The 19,685-nt window shown below is 39.4% G+C and overlaps 1 protein-coding gene across 3 annotated transcripts in view; it reads right to left on the bottom strand.

The window, feature by feature from the left end:
• Window positions 1-8,885: 8,885 nt before the first annotated feature.
• LOC118412737 (RNA-binding protein with multiple splicing 2-like) overlaps window positions 8,886-19,685 on the bottom strand; it is a 126,729-nt gene continuing 115,929 nt past the window's right edge. For 2 of the 3 annotated variants that reach the window (XM_035815767.1, XM_035815768.1), the window contains 6 exons: window positions 19,126-19,180; window positions 18,544-18,613; window positions 17,878-18,077; window positions 16,938-17,007; window positions 12,651-12,758; window positions 8,886-11,753 (listed from right to left, as the gene is read on the bottom strand). In XM_035815767.1, coding sequence (XP_035671660.1) covers window positions 11,673-11,753; window positions 12,651-12,758; window positions 16,938-17,007; window positions 17,878-18,077; window positions 18,544-18,613; window positions 19,126-19,180 — 584 coding nt within the window. In that variant the 3' untranslated portion in view covers window positions 8,886-11,672. Of the gene's footprint in view, window positions 11,911-12,650; window positions 12,759-16,937; window positions 17,008-17,877; window positions 18,078-18,543; window positions 18,614-19,125; window positions 19,181-19,685 lie in introns of all 3 variants that reach the window. The other variant, XM_035815769.1, reaches the window with a different exon arrangement.

Genomic DNA, 19,685 nt, shown 5'->3' with positions numbered 1-19,685 from the left:
CGCCCATTACATCCATCTTTGCATTTCACACTCTGCATGTGTAAGCTCCATTTCACCAGTCGATGTCGATTTTTCTGAAAATTACCATACATATGCTAATTATTAAAATGGTTATGATATTTTCTCTTTGCACAGAGTTGGAAGTTTCTCTGGAGCTCCTAATGTCTAGCTCTGAATTGATCGGCTACCTACATTTCATATAATCAATATATACACTGCTTGCTCGATAAATGGTGTATGTGGAAACTAAAAAGAATAGAACATACACAAAGATTGACCAGCTACAACATGTGTATATACAGATTGTTATCTACATGGCATTAATTTCAAAAATTGGTATTTTTTCAGGGTAACGTCTCGAGCTGCAAAATCGAGAGTTAATTACACCAACACAGTTTGCCACATTGTCTCTGTAATAACTTCATAAAACTATGATTTATTCAGTGGTGATAGCAAATTACTAGACTTTATGGCGACTAGTGACAATGTTGAGAATATGGGCTATAGCAGTACCCTAACATTTTGCGCAATACTAACAATAATGACAAGATTTCAAAATCTTTCCATTAGGTCTGATAAATTACTGAATGCTATATAAGTCCACACGTACCCCTCTGTGTGTCTGAGTGGAATATGGCTGGCTGGTATTGAAACATTTGAGTACCGGGAGTTAAGTTAGCCATCAATTTATAATTTGGTCATGCGTGACTCATGTGAGTGTGATACGGTAAATCTCTTAGTGCCAAAGTCCGCATTGACTCTGAATTCAAATGGCCCGTTCTTTGGTACTTTCACAGTAAAAACAATGGTGAAGGTGATTACATGTAAGTCTCTGTATTATATACGGAAACTTACCTTACTGAAGTCTCTTCAAGGAATGATTCTATAGTAACGGAGACTGATATCTTCCCGCGCCGCCTCCGACCACTTAGTGTACGTGTGGACTACGAACACATGCACCTGTTGCTATTTTACCACTAGTATCCATCCGCAACAGAACGTCATGTTTTCAGGTAATAAGTAGTTCCTACAATAGGTAAAATATCAACCTTTTTTACTTCTACTGACTGTCATGAAGCCTTAATAATCCTTACTAAATCTCCTTTTGTAAATTTATTATGAAATTAAGTAAGTTTATTATCAAATCATTCTAATGATACTGGTTCAACATTTCATGAAAAACAGACCAAAAATAGTAATCTGTTACCTATTGTTTTATCCCCCAGGCTGTTGTTGACTTCACAATGTGCTCTACAATCCTTGAACTTTGGCATGTACTGTAGCCTAACATAGGCGTGATATAGGCATAACGTTCCTTTTTGCAAAGGGTTGTTGACCTTTAGTGTTATTAACCTAAACTTAACTCTTTTCCGAGTTGATTCAGCTGTGATCAACAAGAGAAATTTACAGGTGAGGTCACCTCTTCATTCAATAACACACTAGCAGACCCCTAGTAAAGGAAGATTGTTGTTGTTAAATTATGGTATTATTTGGTTCTAAAATTTCGAATGAAGATCTTTGGGCCCAAAGTGTTGTCGAAGTGTAAATTTTGGAAAGTGAATGAAATGATAAGGATATTGCTAGAATTGATTTAGTATTTTGGTACAAACATTCGTCAGTATTCTTCAAATAAAACAAATTGCTCCCATGTGTGTTTTCTATCTACTCCACTTGATTGTCCACATAATACTGATAATTGCGTCAAGTACAATCAATGCTTGAGACTATAACAACACTGTATTTTTTTTACAACTGTAGCTCATAAAGTGAGGAGTAAAGATGTTCCCCAACATCCTAGATCAGGGTTTTGTGGATGTAACAGACCCGGCTCGTCTGCATGCCGAGTTGTGGGGAGACTTTTTCTCCAAAGTCATCTCCTGCTGGCTTCCTCTTCTGATGTCTACTGTCCTGGTGGGGCGCGATCTTCTAGGTAAACATGCGCAGCATACTTAATTTGATGTCAGATAAATTTGGTCAGTGTCATCTGTCTAAAGATTAAACTGTGACTTTTAGTATCACTATTACTGCTACAGGTACATGTGTATTGATTGACACTACAAAGAAGGAAAATACCATTATCTGTAGGCGATTCATTACGGTAATGTAACAACGTTAACACTTGAGAGAGCTGACTTCTTCATACTGTGTGTTTAAAAAATAGAATTTGCGTTTGCTTAACAAATATTCAGTAATGATTTGATACTTTATAGTTACTTCGACTGTATCTGTTCTGATATCCAGGATCCAGTATCCAGTGTTTCCCCCTGGACGTTATACGTGTTCCTGTACCTGAGAATGGCACCTTTAATCCTGATGGCAACTCATCCAGCAATGTATTCAGCGGCGTGTCAGTTTATACCAGGCAACTTTCTGAGTTTGTGAACACTTACTGTGCTGGAAAGAATTCCTTTCCCAAAGACACAATGTTTACCTATCAGTTCTTTGCCATGATGTTGGTAGTTCAAGCAGGGCTTATGTATGTACCATTTTTGATTTGGAATCTAACTAAGGGTAGGGAAATCATATGTATTGTAAGATTCATCGCACATGACATGGAAGTGCTGTACGACCGATTCAGGAAACAAAATACTCAAGACCAGAGTAGGGGAAAGGGGAGGGAGGCACATGGAAATATACCTGAATCACAAGCTCAGAAGCAGACTGTGACCGTGTATGGGCAAGAGGAGTTAGTAGAAGCAGAAAAGCAATGGAGAGCAGATTGTACCATGTATGTATGGTATATAACAAAGCAAGTGATGTCCATAGTCATTTCAGTGATATCCCTTATCTACAATGGGTGTCAACTCAAATCTATAGCCAACATTCATGATAAGTTTTCATGTTCTGTGGAAGAGAAGTTTTCAGTAACCTGCACGGTGCCAGCAGCAAATGTACACAAATTCATATGGCTCACAAACATGGCTCTGCTAGGGATTAATGTGTTAGTTATTTTGATCCATGTAGTTGTACTTTATCAAAGGGCTGAGGACTACCCATTTGCAGAGATTGGCCCAGGTGCTCAAGAGGTCAAAGAAGTAACACATGAAGCACAATCTTGTGTAAATCATTTCAATGATAGTTGCTTGATGCATGCATTTTTCAAAGCCAACATTGAAACTGTTGAGAAGTACAACTATGTGAAAAAACTTCTCATTGTGCTGCCTAGATCTACAGAGACCACAAACACAGTAACCAAATAAGGTCAGTAAGTGTTGATAATCTACAGTCAAACCTGTACAAGTGACCACCTCTGCATACGGACCACCTACCCAATGTGATCACTTTTTGCAGGAGTCTCTTTACCATATAAACAACCATTACTTTAAGGATCCTATCTATATTGTGACCATCTGTCCACATCTATAGACCAGAATTTATTGGTCTCCTGGGTGGCCTTGGACAGTTTAAACTGTACGACATATACCTACATGTAGAGTGTTGTTTTTGAGTTGCATACTTTAGCTATCCATCTGTTTTATTTCTTTGTTCTTTGAAACAAGCTAAGTCTTGTACTAAAAATGACACCTGTACTTCATTGCTCTGTCTACCCTTATCTACATTAACGTCTATAAGAAGCATCACTGTATGAAATATGAAAATGATTACATAAAAAGCTTCTTAAAAGTTCTGTACATGATATATTTGTTGGACAAGTGGAACGCAGACAACCCTATCCTTGCTTATAATCTTCTTTAGATGGATGGACACCGGAATGAATCACAGTAATGAGCCGAAGCTTCCATGGAAATAATTTTGTATCTTTGTGGTAGCATATCACATTGGTATGATTCCTCTGTACTCTGCTTCTTCACACTTTTTGTATGATTTTAAAATAAACCTCAGAAGAGATCATAGATTTCAGACACTAATTGTCATTATCTGAACTGATATCAATGTTGTTCTGTGCCCTCTGGGTAAACCTTTATGTGGTGTGCTTACTCCGTGATGTCTACGCGAGTAAATAATTTCTTTTGTAATCTTAAGTTAGAATTAAGGACCAAATAACCTAACCGGCTCATAACCAACTCGATCTGCCTTTTTAAAAACAAACATTTTAGTTCCAACCTCATTTTATTTATGTATTCTTCTTTTCTTAAAACTTTTTCTTAAACTTGTATCTGTATGTACATGTGGGGCAGAGTAAACAAATGACAATTTAAGTCAACAGAGACGATAGAAATGTGATAATGGATGACCAATTGTCGAAAACATGTGTACATTCAGACATTAAATGGTCTTAAATATACCAGCTTATCAGTTGGATGACTATATAACTGTTTGCGTGCTGAAGTCAATCGGACTCTCGTATACTCAACAGAGCAAAGTCTCGCTAAGCTTCATGGGGGAGGGGGACACCCAAGGAAAACAAGCTTAGCATTGTACTAAACACGAAACCTTAAGTACTTCCTTCTTGACTATGTACCGTTTTTCACATTGCCTACGTTCTATAATCAAACATCACTGATATGAAAATGATCCTACATGCTTCTTGAAAGCTCTGTAATTTATGTGTTGGACAGGTGGAACGTTTTGCTTTGCGGTTTGTGTCGCCAATTTACGTCCCGTTTTCATCCGCGGCACAAGGCCACCAGGCTAGGTAATAAGTAGTGCCCACATCTTGATAGAAATATCAACCCTTACGGCGTTTGCAGAGTGTAGTCAGCTGAACTATAATTTTTCAAGTATTTTGTCTGTCAAGTTGCGGTATCTTTAGTGTAATGTCGTTTGGTGAAAACTAAGAGCTTGTCCACCCAATATTTGAAAACAATGATATGTTACCTATTGTTTAAAGCGTTGGCAATTTTGTGTTGCACAGTTCGTGTGTCTTGATCTTTGGTCCTCTTCTGTTTTTTTCTGTCAACAACTCTTGCTCGATGGGTCGGTATTGAATGATCAAGGGTCGCTGCTTTATGTTTTCAACCTGATTTCACGATTCATGTGTCCGAATTTGAAAACACGTTTTGGAGTCAATCAGACATGTACTTGTTAGAAATTAAGAATGTTGGGTATGCAGTAGAGCCTGTCACACAATGTCAGCTTAGCATGTTTATGTTGCGGACGTTGGCTCAGCGTCCGGACACTCACTTAAAAGCACCCCCTAATGACCCGTATGATGATTGCATATCATGCTAACGTGCATTTGACAATTGTACCGTTTTCTATTTTAGCGATTCTTGTGCTCCAAGAAACAAGAATATTATTGAATCATTGATTTTTTTACTTACAACGGTGCACTCTCTAAGGCGAAAAAATACATGACGTATTGTACTACATTGTCGAAACATCTTTAACGTTACTATTGTAGTGTAACCCAAACAACCTGTTTTACCTTCTTTCCACACATGTCCCTGTACAATTCCAAGCGAACAGACTGACTCAAAAAGATGTGCTGCTTTTTAAGTCCTTGATGATATGAGTGGATCTGTTGATGGAGTGCTCGTATGTCCATGATAATTTGTCACTCTGGCCATTTTATTGTACACCATTTGCGTGATGTCAATCAAATGTTACTAGTTTTCTCTGATGTTTCACCGGCAATTTGCTCCGATATTGAATTGCGACATTGCGGGGTAACTCTGCACTGTATCTGTTTGCTCAACTGAACCAACACAACATCGAGTGGAAGTCCCATCCAATACTTCTGCATCTAGGGTCTATCCACGACGCAAGGTTGTTAATACAAGAGCAGATGAATCAGATAATGTCACAGCAAGGAAAAGCCATATGTAAGTTCCAGATTGATAAAGCTGTTTTGCACCCCTGGGAAAAACACAATGGTATGGTCCGTTCAGTCTGTTACGTAATTCATGTTTGAATGTTCTTGCTGTTGTTTTCGGCATATTTTTCTGAATTTTTCAACTTTTGGTTCGTGAAATATTTTTCAGCGTGTGTAGTAAGTGTTGGAGATGTTTCCTCGGCGAATTTGTGCCGTTCTTTTGGATGTTCTGAGGAGAAAATGCTATGGACATGGGTTTTGGACGACAAGGAAGCATACTGTGTCACGTGGTGTAGAGAAGACTTGTTGTTTTACAAGGTAGGATAGCAATTGTTCTAGATATTTCAACAATTGTATTTCCAACAGACTAACAGCAACAACAGGCGTTATATATTCGATATTCGTCTGTGCCAGTCTTAAAATGCTACGAACTAGTTAGTCTAGTACGAGCAGTACTACATATAATTTGTAGTTTTAGGACTTGGCTATTCTTCCACAATTTTTCACAAAATCGATAATGTTTTACCGGCTTTTGGGAACATAACGTGTATTTCTTTCGCGTGTTGTGGAATTTTCTCAAAAAGTCTGAGCAAACATTGCTAGAAAAAGTAGGTTTGGGTTTTACATCCTGTTTTTTTTTCTCAGACGTTTCACAGCGAGTACGTTGCGCACGTGTGTAGGCCAGAGAGTGGTTTGGAAGTTCCCGCCAAAAATCGCGTAAATTCAGCTGGTGCGCACAGCCTCGAGTCAGCAAAAATTCAGATATCCAGCTTCAGTTTTCTTAGTTTTAACGGCTTAAAGTATTTCCAGGCGTTGGCTTTGGTGTAAAGAAGCCAATTTTGTTTCACATTTGAAAAATAAGATTCCAGTTTGTTTACCAGTACTGGAGGCTTTCCTGTATGTGCTAAAAGGGTATTCGAATTCCAAGATGTGGGTTATCATTCATGGGACTTTTCTCTCTTTTGTGTATCAGCTGCAGCCATTCAGTTATAAAAGGATTTTGTGAATTGCTTTGATGTTAAACGTACAAGTAGATGTAAAATCAGGCTTGTTTTACAGTTTTGTGTCCTGTTCTGAGCTGATATTAGATACAGATTAGTTGTTGTGCCCAGATCCACTACCTTTGAACCATTTGTACCATGGATGGAATTTGTAAAAACAATGGGTTTATATCGTAACTTAAGATGGTATATCAACATTAAGCTAAGTTAGGTCAAGGATGAAGGCCCCGGCTAATTAAACATTTCTTGTATCCACCATGCTTTTTACATGTCCAGATACATGTGGCCTCCGCTGGTCAATTTACATAACAATGTCATGTTTTGTTAATGTATCAGGGGCCTTCACCTTTGACCTGCTCTTGAGCAGTTGGATTTTTATTTTATTTTATTCACATTTGTTTTGTGAGCATAGGACAAGAAGCATATCTGCTTATGTGAGTCTTCTGCAAAGTAAACATAAAACTAATAACGGTCAAAGTTTAGTTAAACACGTGGTCTAGAATTTGACAGTTTATGGATTGTGGAAGGGAGGAGTTGCCCATAAGGAGTAGGGTACATACAGTACAGTCAGATGAATGGAGGGGGTCGAATGAGATTCAGGTTTAAACAGGCTATGGATTGTAACATATGGGTCCTTTCAACATTATACAGCTTACAGTGTAACAGGTAGTGCTCAGTAGTTCTTTTTGATTGACACGCAGGACTATTTATACAATGGTGTTTGAATAGGAGTGAGTTGACCTGCTCTTGAGCAGTTGGATCTGTTGTTGTACTTCAGGTGATTTTTTAAAATTCTTTGTTAGAATTTATTTTCTGCAACAGCTGCCTACCTTTGGGTACATGTTAGTGTGGCGGAACAGTTAGAGTGGACTCAGAACCATAGGTCCCAGGTTCAATAACCACCATGACCCTTGTGAAAGGAGATGTGCACTACTTTCCCCATGGTGGAGTGACAACTTTGACTAATCTATTAAGACGTGTGCCAAAAATCACACTACGGACTTGGTAGCCCAATGTTCCAACAAATGTTCCAACATCTGCACCACAGTAACATCCACCAAGAAGTTACTTTTTGTGCTTGTGTGTGTTTCTTTCCAATTCAAAAGAAAATCTAGATGGTCAGCTAACAGTAACAGGTCTAGTGTTAAGGCCATCTTCCTTGTACGAAACAATGGAAGGCACCACCAGTATTTCAGCACTCAGGACAGGCCCTGTTCTAGTGTGTCTCAAGTAGTATTCTTGTGCTATCTTTTTTGTAAATCCAAGGATGTATATTTAGTTCTGACATCTTTCAGAGTACTTCAAACAACATATCCCAGGGGTACTTAATTACCATTGCCAAGAAGGTTATATTTTTGGTAGTATTTCTATGTTTGTATGTCGAAGAACAGCATTATTGAAGAATGCCTGGATGGATTGTATTGATATTCGGTATGCGAGTAGATCTTGATAAGACTTGAAAACGATAAGATTTGAGGACCTCAAGCGGTTTGTTCCGATACTCTAGTGGAACTTCCTGGTTTGATATCTCAAGTTCGGGACATGCTGTTGTCATGGTTTTGCAGGCGTGAAGCCTGAAATAAAGCATGGACACTTAATGCATGCGGATAGCCCAATACCTGTCCGAGCCACGGAGGTCCTCTCAACTTGGTTGTATTCGACTGGCGTGGATTTTGCAGGGTATGAACTATAAGTGCGTGGACTTTATGCCCGCGGACGGCCCACTACCTGCCGGAGCCCCAAAATGCCTCTGCTAGTGTCAGATACTGTGTTGGTAGGAGGCTTTGGGTCCAGATCAGAATTTCATATGTAGACTGATATAGTTCTAGTCCCTTAGTTTGTGTCAGATAGTCCCTTTAATTAATCATTATTTGTTCTGTGCTTCGTTTTGGCTTCCTACAAGCCCACATAGGCTGGGCACAAAAAAGGTGAGAAACTTGTTCCACTCACTCATATACATTGTACTCTTTTATCCATCCAACCATTCATTCATCCACTCATTCGTTCAGTACGACAATTAGTTCCAGCACATTGGGTATCATTATTTGCTCTCGATCTCAACTTTTGCTTGGTTCCTTGGTGCAAGAGTAGCAGCAAGACACATGGATGAAACTTTCATTCATTCACCTCACATAACTTCATTTAATAAGACAAAAGCAGACTCGGTGGAAAATTAATCCTCAGTTTATTAAAATATAAGCAGAGAGTTGAGTAAAACCTGGTAAAAAGTTTTGTCAGCAAAGTCGTACAAAATCGGTAGTTTATGTGTTGCCATGGAAACGAAAATCTCAGTTCATTGCACAGCGTTGCCGTTGGTTACAATAAATACAAACTGGAAAAAAATCTTTCTGACCTGTCCATTCTTAGTCGTACAATACATGGGGAAATGAAATTTGATTTTGAGGATGTAGCAGAGGATAGAACTACGAAATAAATACTGCAGTACATAATAACATCTCTAATTATGTACAACCTTTCACCCTTCACCTTTAACCCCTCTTCACAACCACTCTTTTCACGTCACAAAGCCAAACTCGAGATAAATCAACAAAGTTCTACCTCTAAACTCTCAAATACAGGCTAATACAGTCTAAATAGAACATATATCTGAAAATCCAAGATTGTCAAGTAATATATCTGAAGCTCTAATGCAATCTTTATAACATCTTCTTGGTATAGAACTTATATCAACTACATACTAACGTTAAATCAAACACTGTTAGGAGAAACTTCCTTCCAAAAAAGACTAAACAAAAGGAATCTGTGGCTTTTTTGGATAAGTTTTTGTTCTCACAACTCAAATCATAAAAAAAAGACAAAAACCTTTCAAGTAAAAGGTTGACTGCATTGAGTTTACAAAACTGTATGATCAATCTCAAATGGCTCCATTTGCAAGGTGTCGCCAAAAATGTGGCATAGGAAAATTTCTCCTTCAACAAAGTCAAGCAGACTTTTTACACAGCAACAAAAGGTGGGAATCAAGAACTTCATAGCTCACAAAAAGACTTTCTGCAAAATATCAACTTTGCATGATTGTACAGTCATTGGCATTGTCTGGTCGCAAATAAGTAAACTATCATCAATACAAGCTTATATGTGTAATCATTGACAATGCATATGCATGTCTGCAAACTCACTTGAATGTCTGCAATCTCATAATATGTCTGCAAACTCACTTGCATATCTGCAAACTTATTTGCATATCCACCACTCATTTGCATGTTAACAAATTCATTTGCATGAATGACCTCTATCATTGCAACAAAAGTGCAGAAAACACATTTCAATCCTTACATATCACTTTCCTGCACTGCAAAATTACAAGCAAAAGTAACTAAACATAATCTTGTAGAGAGAGAAAGAAAGATATACATACATTTGTATACGTTACTACAATGTATATTCTTAAGTCATCATCTTCCTGTACATTCATAATTCATTAGATACGTCTCTTTTAAATCAACCAAAATTTAAGTTTCTTTCATGTTTTTTTTTTGCGATAAATATTCGACTTCAGGCACTTGAGGCTGTTTCACCCTACTTATGTCATGCTTTTACCTGATTGGTCATGCAGAATTACCCAGAATCCGTCATGCAAATCACCCAGAATGCTTTGAACTTGTCACATGATCAACATTTGACCCTCAAGACAGAAAACTTCATGTCACGCCCTGTACCTATTTGCATATTTTGCATGCTGAACCCTTAACTGAAATGGCACCTCCTCATGAGGTATCGCCCAAAGTACAACTTTACGAGTATAAGTGTTATAGATATATATTGCATATGATGGTGTAAATGTCATCATGTAAGTACTTTGTGTCACCTGATATGAATTTTTCTGTCTGTGAGGTCACAAAACTTTGGTGAGGTCAGGGCAAGAACTCTCTGCGACCTTGAAGAGTCCTCTAATTTGCTCATTCTAAGGTCTTCACTACTTCACATCTTCACAAGTATCCTAGGCACCCCCCAAATTCAAGTTGAACCTTCCAATTCCAGTGAACATCAGTTCAGAAATGGGTTGTTCAACGTTTAATATGGGGGGTTTCGTTTCCAGTCTAAGTGCCACCCACCATGCTGCTTTGATATACATGTATGTATACTTATGATTGCCAAGGCCCCATACCTCTGAATGCTACCACCTGATTACCAAGGCCCCACACCCCCCAAAGCAGCTCCACTGCTGATAGCCATACACTTTACAAATAAGCCATGTGGAACGGAGTCTACAGAAAGTATCTACAAACATGTCTTTAAGGTTACTTTACATCTTGGTCACTGCTGGGTTCTTGTCCATTATAGCTTATTGCATTGCCCCTGTGGTGCTTTGCCATAGAAAGGCCATTTTCACGAGAAGTTAAATCCATGAGAAACAAACCGAACCAAAAAGGAGTCCAGGGATACAAAGTAGACACATATCCTGCCATCACATGCACATCACATGATCATCCCATGGTATTCAATTGATCATGTAATGATATTCACATCATCATCACATGACACATTTTCGGTCCTCTCATTTTCCTTTCTGATTCATTCACTTATACACAACTCAAACTTATGTGCTGGATGCTGATTGGTCAGCTTTGAGCCAATCATAAGTGACATGAGAAGGCAGGTTGTACGTAAACTTGTCCCCTGGATTGTCCCAATGGTCGGTGCATGTCAGTATTGCAACTACTACTCTTATGTGAACCCCCGTAACTTGACACCCCTTAAGTCACCGTAGGAAATAGAGGCACCCTGGTGATCTGTACATCATGTATAAATCTACCACGAACGTTGTGCTAACTTTTCTCTTAGTTTTTTTTGTCTGTGAAGCAGGCCCGTCACACCATGGATATGTTGAATCTGCGACCAGGGAATGTGCTGCTGTGTTCTATGCTGATGACATCACAACCACCCATCTTCAATGTGGGATTATGGGATGGTGTCATGTAGGGTCGGGTCAAGGTTCAAACGGCCCACCCCTGCAAGTTGGGTGTCGGAACCCTGATGAGATATGCATACGCACTGTCACTGCCCTGAAGGATTGTCTGCAACACAAAGGTTCGATGATGTCATTGAAATGGTGGTGATGTCATGAACATGCTGATGATGTCATCGGAGGTACCGTTGATGATGTCGATGATGTCATCAAATTGGAATATTGACTGGTGAATGGCTAGTCGACCTTTCCCCGTCTTTGCGTGTCTGAAAAGTAGAAGAGAGAATTGTCATGGTTACGACCTTGCCACCAGCATTCCAAGGTCAAATAGAACACAGGGGATTGTGCACAGGCTCTGATGATGTCATCAGACTTTGCTGCCGATGTAAGAGAAAAAGGACACAGTTAGACAGCTCAGTGGAGGAGAAAAGCTCAAATAAAAGCGCACACCTGAACACAGCGACTCTCAAGGAACACCACATACTACTCACAAAGGAACTTCTGCAATAGGATAAAAAGCACTGCTGTCAAGACGACAAAAACAGGAAGAAGTAAATGCTCTAAGCAAGGCTACAGCATACATGTATATAGGAACATGTAACAATACTTCTTTGGCCAAACAAACTGGATTTTAAAGCCGGCAATATTCTTTTGGAGACCCCAATGAACAGGTAGACATCAACAAATTCAATAAAGCCTGAATCTAAAAATGGAAAGTTTTGCTGACAAGAATTTGTACATTCTAAAAAAAATCTGACAAACAGAACATGATGCAATAACAGTAGGTTCCTAGTGCATCGTTGGCAAGATCTTTTATAAGAAACTCCATGAAATCCAGTTTGTTTGGGCTTCATCAACAAGTCAACATGTCAACACTGCAGAAAAAGCACAGACCAGCAAACAAGCACTGACAAAGCAGAAGAGGTGATACCATCAACAGGCAGTGTCAAACACACAACAGAAAATATTCATAAAATCATAGAAACATTTAAAGACAGATCCTCACCTCCCCCATTTTGTTGCGTGCGTACTCGATACGTAACCCCCCACGGTCTGAAGACAGCAGCACATATCCCTGAAGGGCGTTCATGGCCTGGGTCGCACACGGAATGTCCTGGGCAAACAGAAGAGAACGTGGGTTATAAGTGAGGAAAAACCTGGGTTACAATCAGAATGTCCAGTGGATCAAACAGGTATATGTTATAGGCATGCAAAACCCTGGGTCATACATAACATATCCTGGGTTATACATGGGGCTACACATCTGTGTTGACCTGGGTTATAGTTGTGTGATCACCCATAGTTCTCACACAGTGCACTTGAGCAACTCCACTCTCACTGTTGTTGCAACTAAATGCAGTACCACTGTTGAATGATAGGGGGCACTAATGAGACAGCAGTTTCTGCCACCAGACTCTACATTGCAGGTGTGGCTCTCCTCAAACACAGGACCTCCATTTTAATGTAACTTCTGAAGAACTGCAGCTCTTAGCAGTACCGTGCAAATTGATGGACTAATCAGAGATAGGTTGATAGGAAATCAAAGTCATCATATTTTGCTGCAAATGTTGAAATATGGGTCTCAAAAGCCTGTTGGTGTTCAAATAGCAAACTCTGGATAGCTCCTAACAAAGTTAAAGATATAGTTCTATCTTTTAAACACAAATAGCCGTTTGTACTAGTCAATGTTTATGAAACTAGTCAGCTACCTTTATCAGGGCATAATGAACTCTTAAGGTCCAAAACTTTAATTGTGTTAAAGAGGGAAATTCACTTTCAAACTAACATAGGAAGTCCAGCAATTAGTAACCCTGGCTCTTAACCAAATTGTCATGAGTTTGAATTCCAGCTGTTGCCACTCACGTAACACAATACAGGAAAGGGTCGCAGACCAACAAGAGGTAAAGTGGTGGTCCACAGTTTGATATGCTTGTCAAAAAGAGCTGGACGAATTTGCACAGTACAAAGGGCCCCTAACCAAGGTCGATTCCTACATGATCAGTCACAACTCGTTTATCAACTTCCTTGGACAGATCAGGTTACGATTGAGAGGGAATGTCAAGATGATTCCATTTCAAACTACCTCATTGATCAGAAGGGCTTTATCAAGTTAATTCTCTTGTTCACAGATGGCTATCTCAAGCTTTTAAATTATTTCCCCATCCCAGTCATTGTTAGGAAGACCAAGTTGATAATTTCTGTTGTCAATTTTGCTGTTAAATCTGTCAATTTAAACTTCATAAAAATCATTATACATTTTCATCAATTCCATGTCATGAAGTTTATATTTTTCTTACCGTAACAGTTTAAACAAATCTCACTGGTAAATATTTTGTCTCTTTGACAAACACAATTATGCCCGGGACGGATGGATGGGTACGGGTCCTGGAGAGAGCCCTGGGTCCTATTCATCATACCATACATAATGAAGTTGTACATGTTGGTCATGCATATGACTGCACCATAGGCTATCGTTTCATTGATTCATCAAAATAAGTAGTCACAAAACTTAAACTGGAGAGGAAGCATCAGGGACCTGTCTACTGTGGGTTTGGGTCAGAGGTCAGAATGTTGTTCACAGGTCACATCACGACCTTTTGGATAGAAAAGTAATCACACTGCAGACTACATCAGTGACTAGCCTACTGTGGGTCAGAGGTCAGAACAAATGTTGTTCACAGGTCACATCACGACCTTTAGGATAGAAAAGTAATCACTTTGCAGACTACATCAGTGACTAGCCTACTGTTGGTCTGAGGTCAGAAAAAATGTTGCTCACAGGTCACAACGTGACCTTTTGGATAGAAAAGTAATCACACTGCAGACTACATCAATGACTAGCCTACTGTGGGTCAGAGGTCTGAACAAATGTTGTTCACAGGTCACATCATGACCTTTACGATAAAAAGTAATCAGACTACAAGAGAAACATCAGACAGAAGACGATTAATCAACATTCTTGTCGTTGCAGAACCGGAACTACATGTAGGTTAACCCTTGGGCATAGTCACACAGCTAAATATGATGATCCTTGTAGGTGATGTGACATCAAATGTTGGAATCTGAACCTAGATTTGTATTCATGAAAGTAAACAACATCTAAAGAGAAACCAATTTCTTCAACTTGATGTTAGTTTCTAGTGACATCCATCACTTTTCTTCTGTCTCTTAAGTTCCTATTTGCATTGCTCAATAGATAACTAAGTAGATCCAACTAATTAAACCAGCTTTGTTATCAAATTATGTAGGTTGGCTTTATTCTATCAAAACATATAACCATGCATGCTGTCTGAAGAAATGTTGAATACTGTAGTAGTAAGCTCTCTTTCCTTAGCTGAATCTAGGACACTGTACCATGTGACATGAAAAAGCAAGTCCCTCACTTAGGGACTAAGGCATGAATAGATCCTTCAAAGAAACGTTGATTTGTCTTTAAAAGAATCAAGACTCCTTGTTTTGCAAGTGTTAAGAAAAACGTGACTAATGGGCGCCTTTTCTTTCATCTTTTCATTTCAAATCCAAAAACAGCAAGCTTGCTCAATCTCATCTGTATCCCCTTCCATTCCCCCACCAATTCACTTCTAGGGTTAAAGGTCACCAGAATCAAATCTCAGCAGAAGGTCAAGGGTCATTACCACAGTAAAACTATCATCAGCCAGCAGCCCTCTGGGACCCATCACACTCCCTACAGTAATGCCATATAAGGCTGTGGTTACCGTGGCGATATGTCATCACACAGTGTCGGATTACATCTGTGGTGAGCTTTTGGTTCGGAGGCAACATCAATTCAAACTGCTGGTTTTCTGATATAAAAGGAGTTATTCTGAACTCAAAGATCAACATTAAAACGGAGTCTGAAAGGAAAGTTTGTAAACAGAATTTCAGGAATTGAACACAGTCACACTCAAAATTTCCTCTCAGTCCTACATGTATGTTTTCTTTTATTTTACAATTTTCAACCTTTTTTTCATTTTCTAAATTTGTACTTCAGAGTGTCAAAGAACCAAGGAAATCATTAGGTTTGGCTTATCTTTCTGATAATATATTACTGGATGCCACAACTTTTAAAACCGAAGAGTCATTTAAGAATAAAAAGTTAGGGCCTGTTACGTACAATCATTTCAACATCATAACACAGCCACCATCCTTGTTAGCTTTGTTTAGCAACTATCACTGAGATTTCTTATCTTTGCAGTGAGGAGAATGTCTAATGGATATAAAGTAATACCACCCTTTCTGTCAAATACCAAGAGGGATTGCGTTATCGAGAAACTAAATCCGTTACAAGAAGGGGAGAATTTTTAAAAGATCCCAGGCGAGACCTGGAAAGATGGACAATCTGCCTTCCAGGCATCGAACCCCACATAGCGTCCCCTCAGGAAACGCGGGAATAGTTTTGCTGATTGCGAAAGGTCCGACGGGACACGATACAGCCTACTTGTCATGCATTCCGCTCCTCGCAATAATCCTTCAGAAAAACTCCTTATGCAGATTCAGCGAAACAATCGCCCCTGAGTCACCGTTGAACGTGGGTCCCGAGGAAGTTGGTACAACAGACTCTGACTTGTAATCCTGGTAAATGTCATCAGAGAGCCGGTTCAGCCCCGGCTGAATTGAGCGTGGAATTTACAAACTATTAAGCACTAAAACTGTTAGGCTGGACCAATTCAATTTGTCGGTTCAGAGAATGTCTGAAATGAAGAGTTGGTTCATAGACTTGAAGACATGACTGATAAGATCCACATGAAAAAAAATCTGAAAGAGTTTGTACCTTTGTACACACAGTGTTTCAGGAAGAGAATATTGTTAGGTTTAAGTTTTCTTACCACTCCTTTTTTCACCTTGTCCTGGTGTTTCAAACACTATTTTCCACAGCACTATTAACAGTGCCTTGAATAAGATGTAAAGCTATCAGTCCAGTGTTTGAGGAGAGCCACACAGCAAGACTTTTTCTCCATTCTACCCAGGTGTAAAAAATTTAAAATGGACACCTAACTTCAGTTGGAGAGGTAAATGCGGAAAATGGCAGTGGAAGGAGAGGAAATACAGTGAATAACAACAAACCACTGCCCCTGCAGCCTCATAAAAGCTGTTTTGCCTTTACCTTTTGAAGACCTGAATGCACTGATCCACACTTTTTCAATATGTAATAGTTTGAACCAGTCAGACCCCTGCACTGCTTGCCCTCATTTACTCCAACTACAAAACTGATGTGCTATATATAACACAAGCCTGAGGCAATTTATCAGCTATCATCTACAAACAAATAAACAAACAAGTTGTTCAAACTTACCGTGAATTCAATAAAACAGACGGGGGATCCCCCCTTGTTGTTGAGTCGCAGGCGGCTGAACCCAGGGAATCTACAAACAAACAAACAAATAAACAACATCACCCAAAATGTACTGCCACATCTGAAACACTTTCAACACATTTTTATGCATGAGTCCTTTGAATTTCAAAAGAGAATCTACATGTTTTAACTTTGCTGGATAACAATCTTTGTCTCTACTACTTTAACTGTGTGGAGCTTTCCGTGGTGCTGAAAGTGTTATTGCTGTGATGATGATGCTTTCTTCTGTATGAAGCATCAGTACCAGACTATATGTTTCAATCAAGGAAAACTACACCTGTAAATAACAGCCAAAGTTTGTAGTCTTAATATTCTCCTCCAGTTTCATGTAATGTTACAATGTTTGACTCGATAGGAAACATTCAAATGTACTGGACACACCATTGTATGCAAATAAGGATGTCAAAACTACACAACTTGTCACAGTTTGCAAATGATGTTAGAGATTAAGATACACATCATAATACACATTTATGAGCTGAACATGACATCCTTCAGTTCATACTAACACATAAACAACATCACCCAACATGCCATTGCAGTGCATAAATATTCAGTATGAGAATAAGAGCAAACATAAATGGAGTCATGCTATCAGTAGACTAGAGTGCCAGGATGTGAAGCTGGCAGTGAGAGGCATTTTACTGTTGTAAAATCCCTGAGCTCTTGTCAGGGTCAGAATTGATCGATTTTAGTGACAATTTTAAACAGATAAGATCTTTAGGATGCAAACATTGGCCATATCGAGAGGCAAACTTACAAAACAGGCTGCCAAAAGCTGTCACTTGGTTCTTAAAGGTTTAAATTGATCAATTTTGACACTCTTTAGCAGACAAGAGCTTGAGGACGTGTGCCATGCAACCTTAGCATAGTGACGTACCTAGAGAAAATGTCCCTTAGCTCATTTTCGGTGACGTTTGGCCCCAGGTTTGCGACAAACAGGGTGGTGCATGGCGGGTTGGTGCCGGCCGTCAAGTTCAACGCCCGTGTGAGACCCGGGGGCACGGCCGCAGTGGGGGGCGGTGCAAGAGTTGCAGGGTGGGGGGGTGGTGCGATGGGGGGGTGCTGAGGGTGAGGCACCTGGTGAGAGGAGTAAGTGCAGAGGAGTGAGTGTTAGAAGTGCACATGACCTTGACATAACCTTGACACAGCTTGTAGCAAAGTGCAGTAGATAGAATCATTCAAGAGACACAGAACGACCTTGAATCATCATGCAGTGACCTTGAAGCATCATATTCTTCAATACATATCAATCACGTCATATCTTTTGTAACCAAAAGGTTATAACCTTGAACTATTACTATCTTTAATGAAGGTCAGGCCATTTTTTCTGCCCATACCCAAGGTTAGGATTTACAATTGGATCATTAAGTTAATGAACTTATAAATGGCCGAGATTGGTTTCCATAAATGAGACTGTTCTAAAGACTGGTGAAACTTCATGGCCTTTTATGAGATCACTGAAACAGTTATGCTAGCAGCAGCCTTCTGTAATAATCGTGGGTAACTCTTGACCCATGGGTTATGTCCCGGTCCCATGACCCACCTGTGTATGTAGAGCAGGATGGGCGAAGGGGTGAGCCAGGGCGACGGGTCCCAGCTCGTAAGCTGCCAGGCTGGAAATGAACAACACAGGAAGGTTTGCACATGCAGCATTAAATTCAGTGAAGCGGGTATCTCAATTGATTCAGTGGTACCTTGACATCGTCACTGTGTTATAAATTGAAGTTGTGTTAAATCTAGAATGGAAATGTCATGCAAAATATAGACATATGACTAAAATGACAACACCTAGCGCGTAAAAGGCTGTCTTTCTTATGAATCAAATTCCTTGAGCACTCTGCCAAATAGCTTGGCCGCAGCAACACCGACAATGTACTGTAGCTTTAATGAGATAGCACCTTTACATACCATTTGCCTCAAAGTTAAATAACAAGCAGATCCCCTGGCCAGATTTCAGATCCAATTTTATGTGTCAAAATTAAGTAAAGCCATAGCATCTCTACCTATATTGGCTTAGATGTAGGCATGCAACATGTCAGATATTGTTCCATCTTGTATGTATCTTTGACTGAGTAAAGAAGACTCAAACACACTTGTAAGCAAACAAACAAAACAAACAACTCACGGGTGGTGAGCCCAGGCCTCAGGCACGCCTGTGAAGAAAGCTCCTCCCAGCTCATCTGCAAAATGTTACAAATCAATCAATCAATCAATATCATGGATCAAATTCTTATTGAAATGAAAAAGACTGATGGATGTATGTGGAAAACACTTGTCTCTTAAATTTGGAGAGTTATTTTTCCAAGCTTACGTCTTGCAAGTTCCAATGGAAAATTCAGTTAAGTTTCACTATTGTTTCATGACACAACTGCCCTTCAGCATAACACACCAGTTTCTTTGTCTGCATAGCCTGTTAACTGCACTTCGGCATAACACACCACCTTTATTATAGTATCTGTATACTAATTAGCCAGTATTTCTGTTCTAGGTATAACACACCTGCATCTGTATCTGCATCTGTATAGTTTTTACCCAGTATAACAGCCTTTGGTGTAACACACAAACTTCTGTATGCGTATCTGTATGGCCATTATAACCGCCATTTGGCGCAACACACCAGCTTCCATATCTTGCCTTGATACATTTCAAGACACTTGCTTTCTACAATATGTCACAATTTGAGAT

The sequence above is a fragment of the Branchiostoma floridae genome, chromosome 3 (assembly GCF_000003815.2).
Source record: "Branchiostoma floridae strain S238N-H82 chromosome 3, Bfl_VNyyK, whole genome shotgun sequence".
In the NCBI taxonomy this organism is placed as follows: domain Eukaryota; kingdom Metazoa; phylum Chordata; class Leptocardii; order Amphioxiformes; family Branchiostomatidae; genus Branchiostoma; species Branchiostoma floridae.
This window is presented reverse-complemented; position numbering and strand designations above follow the sequence as displayed.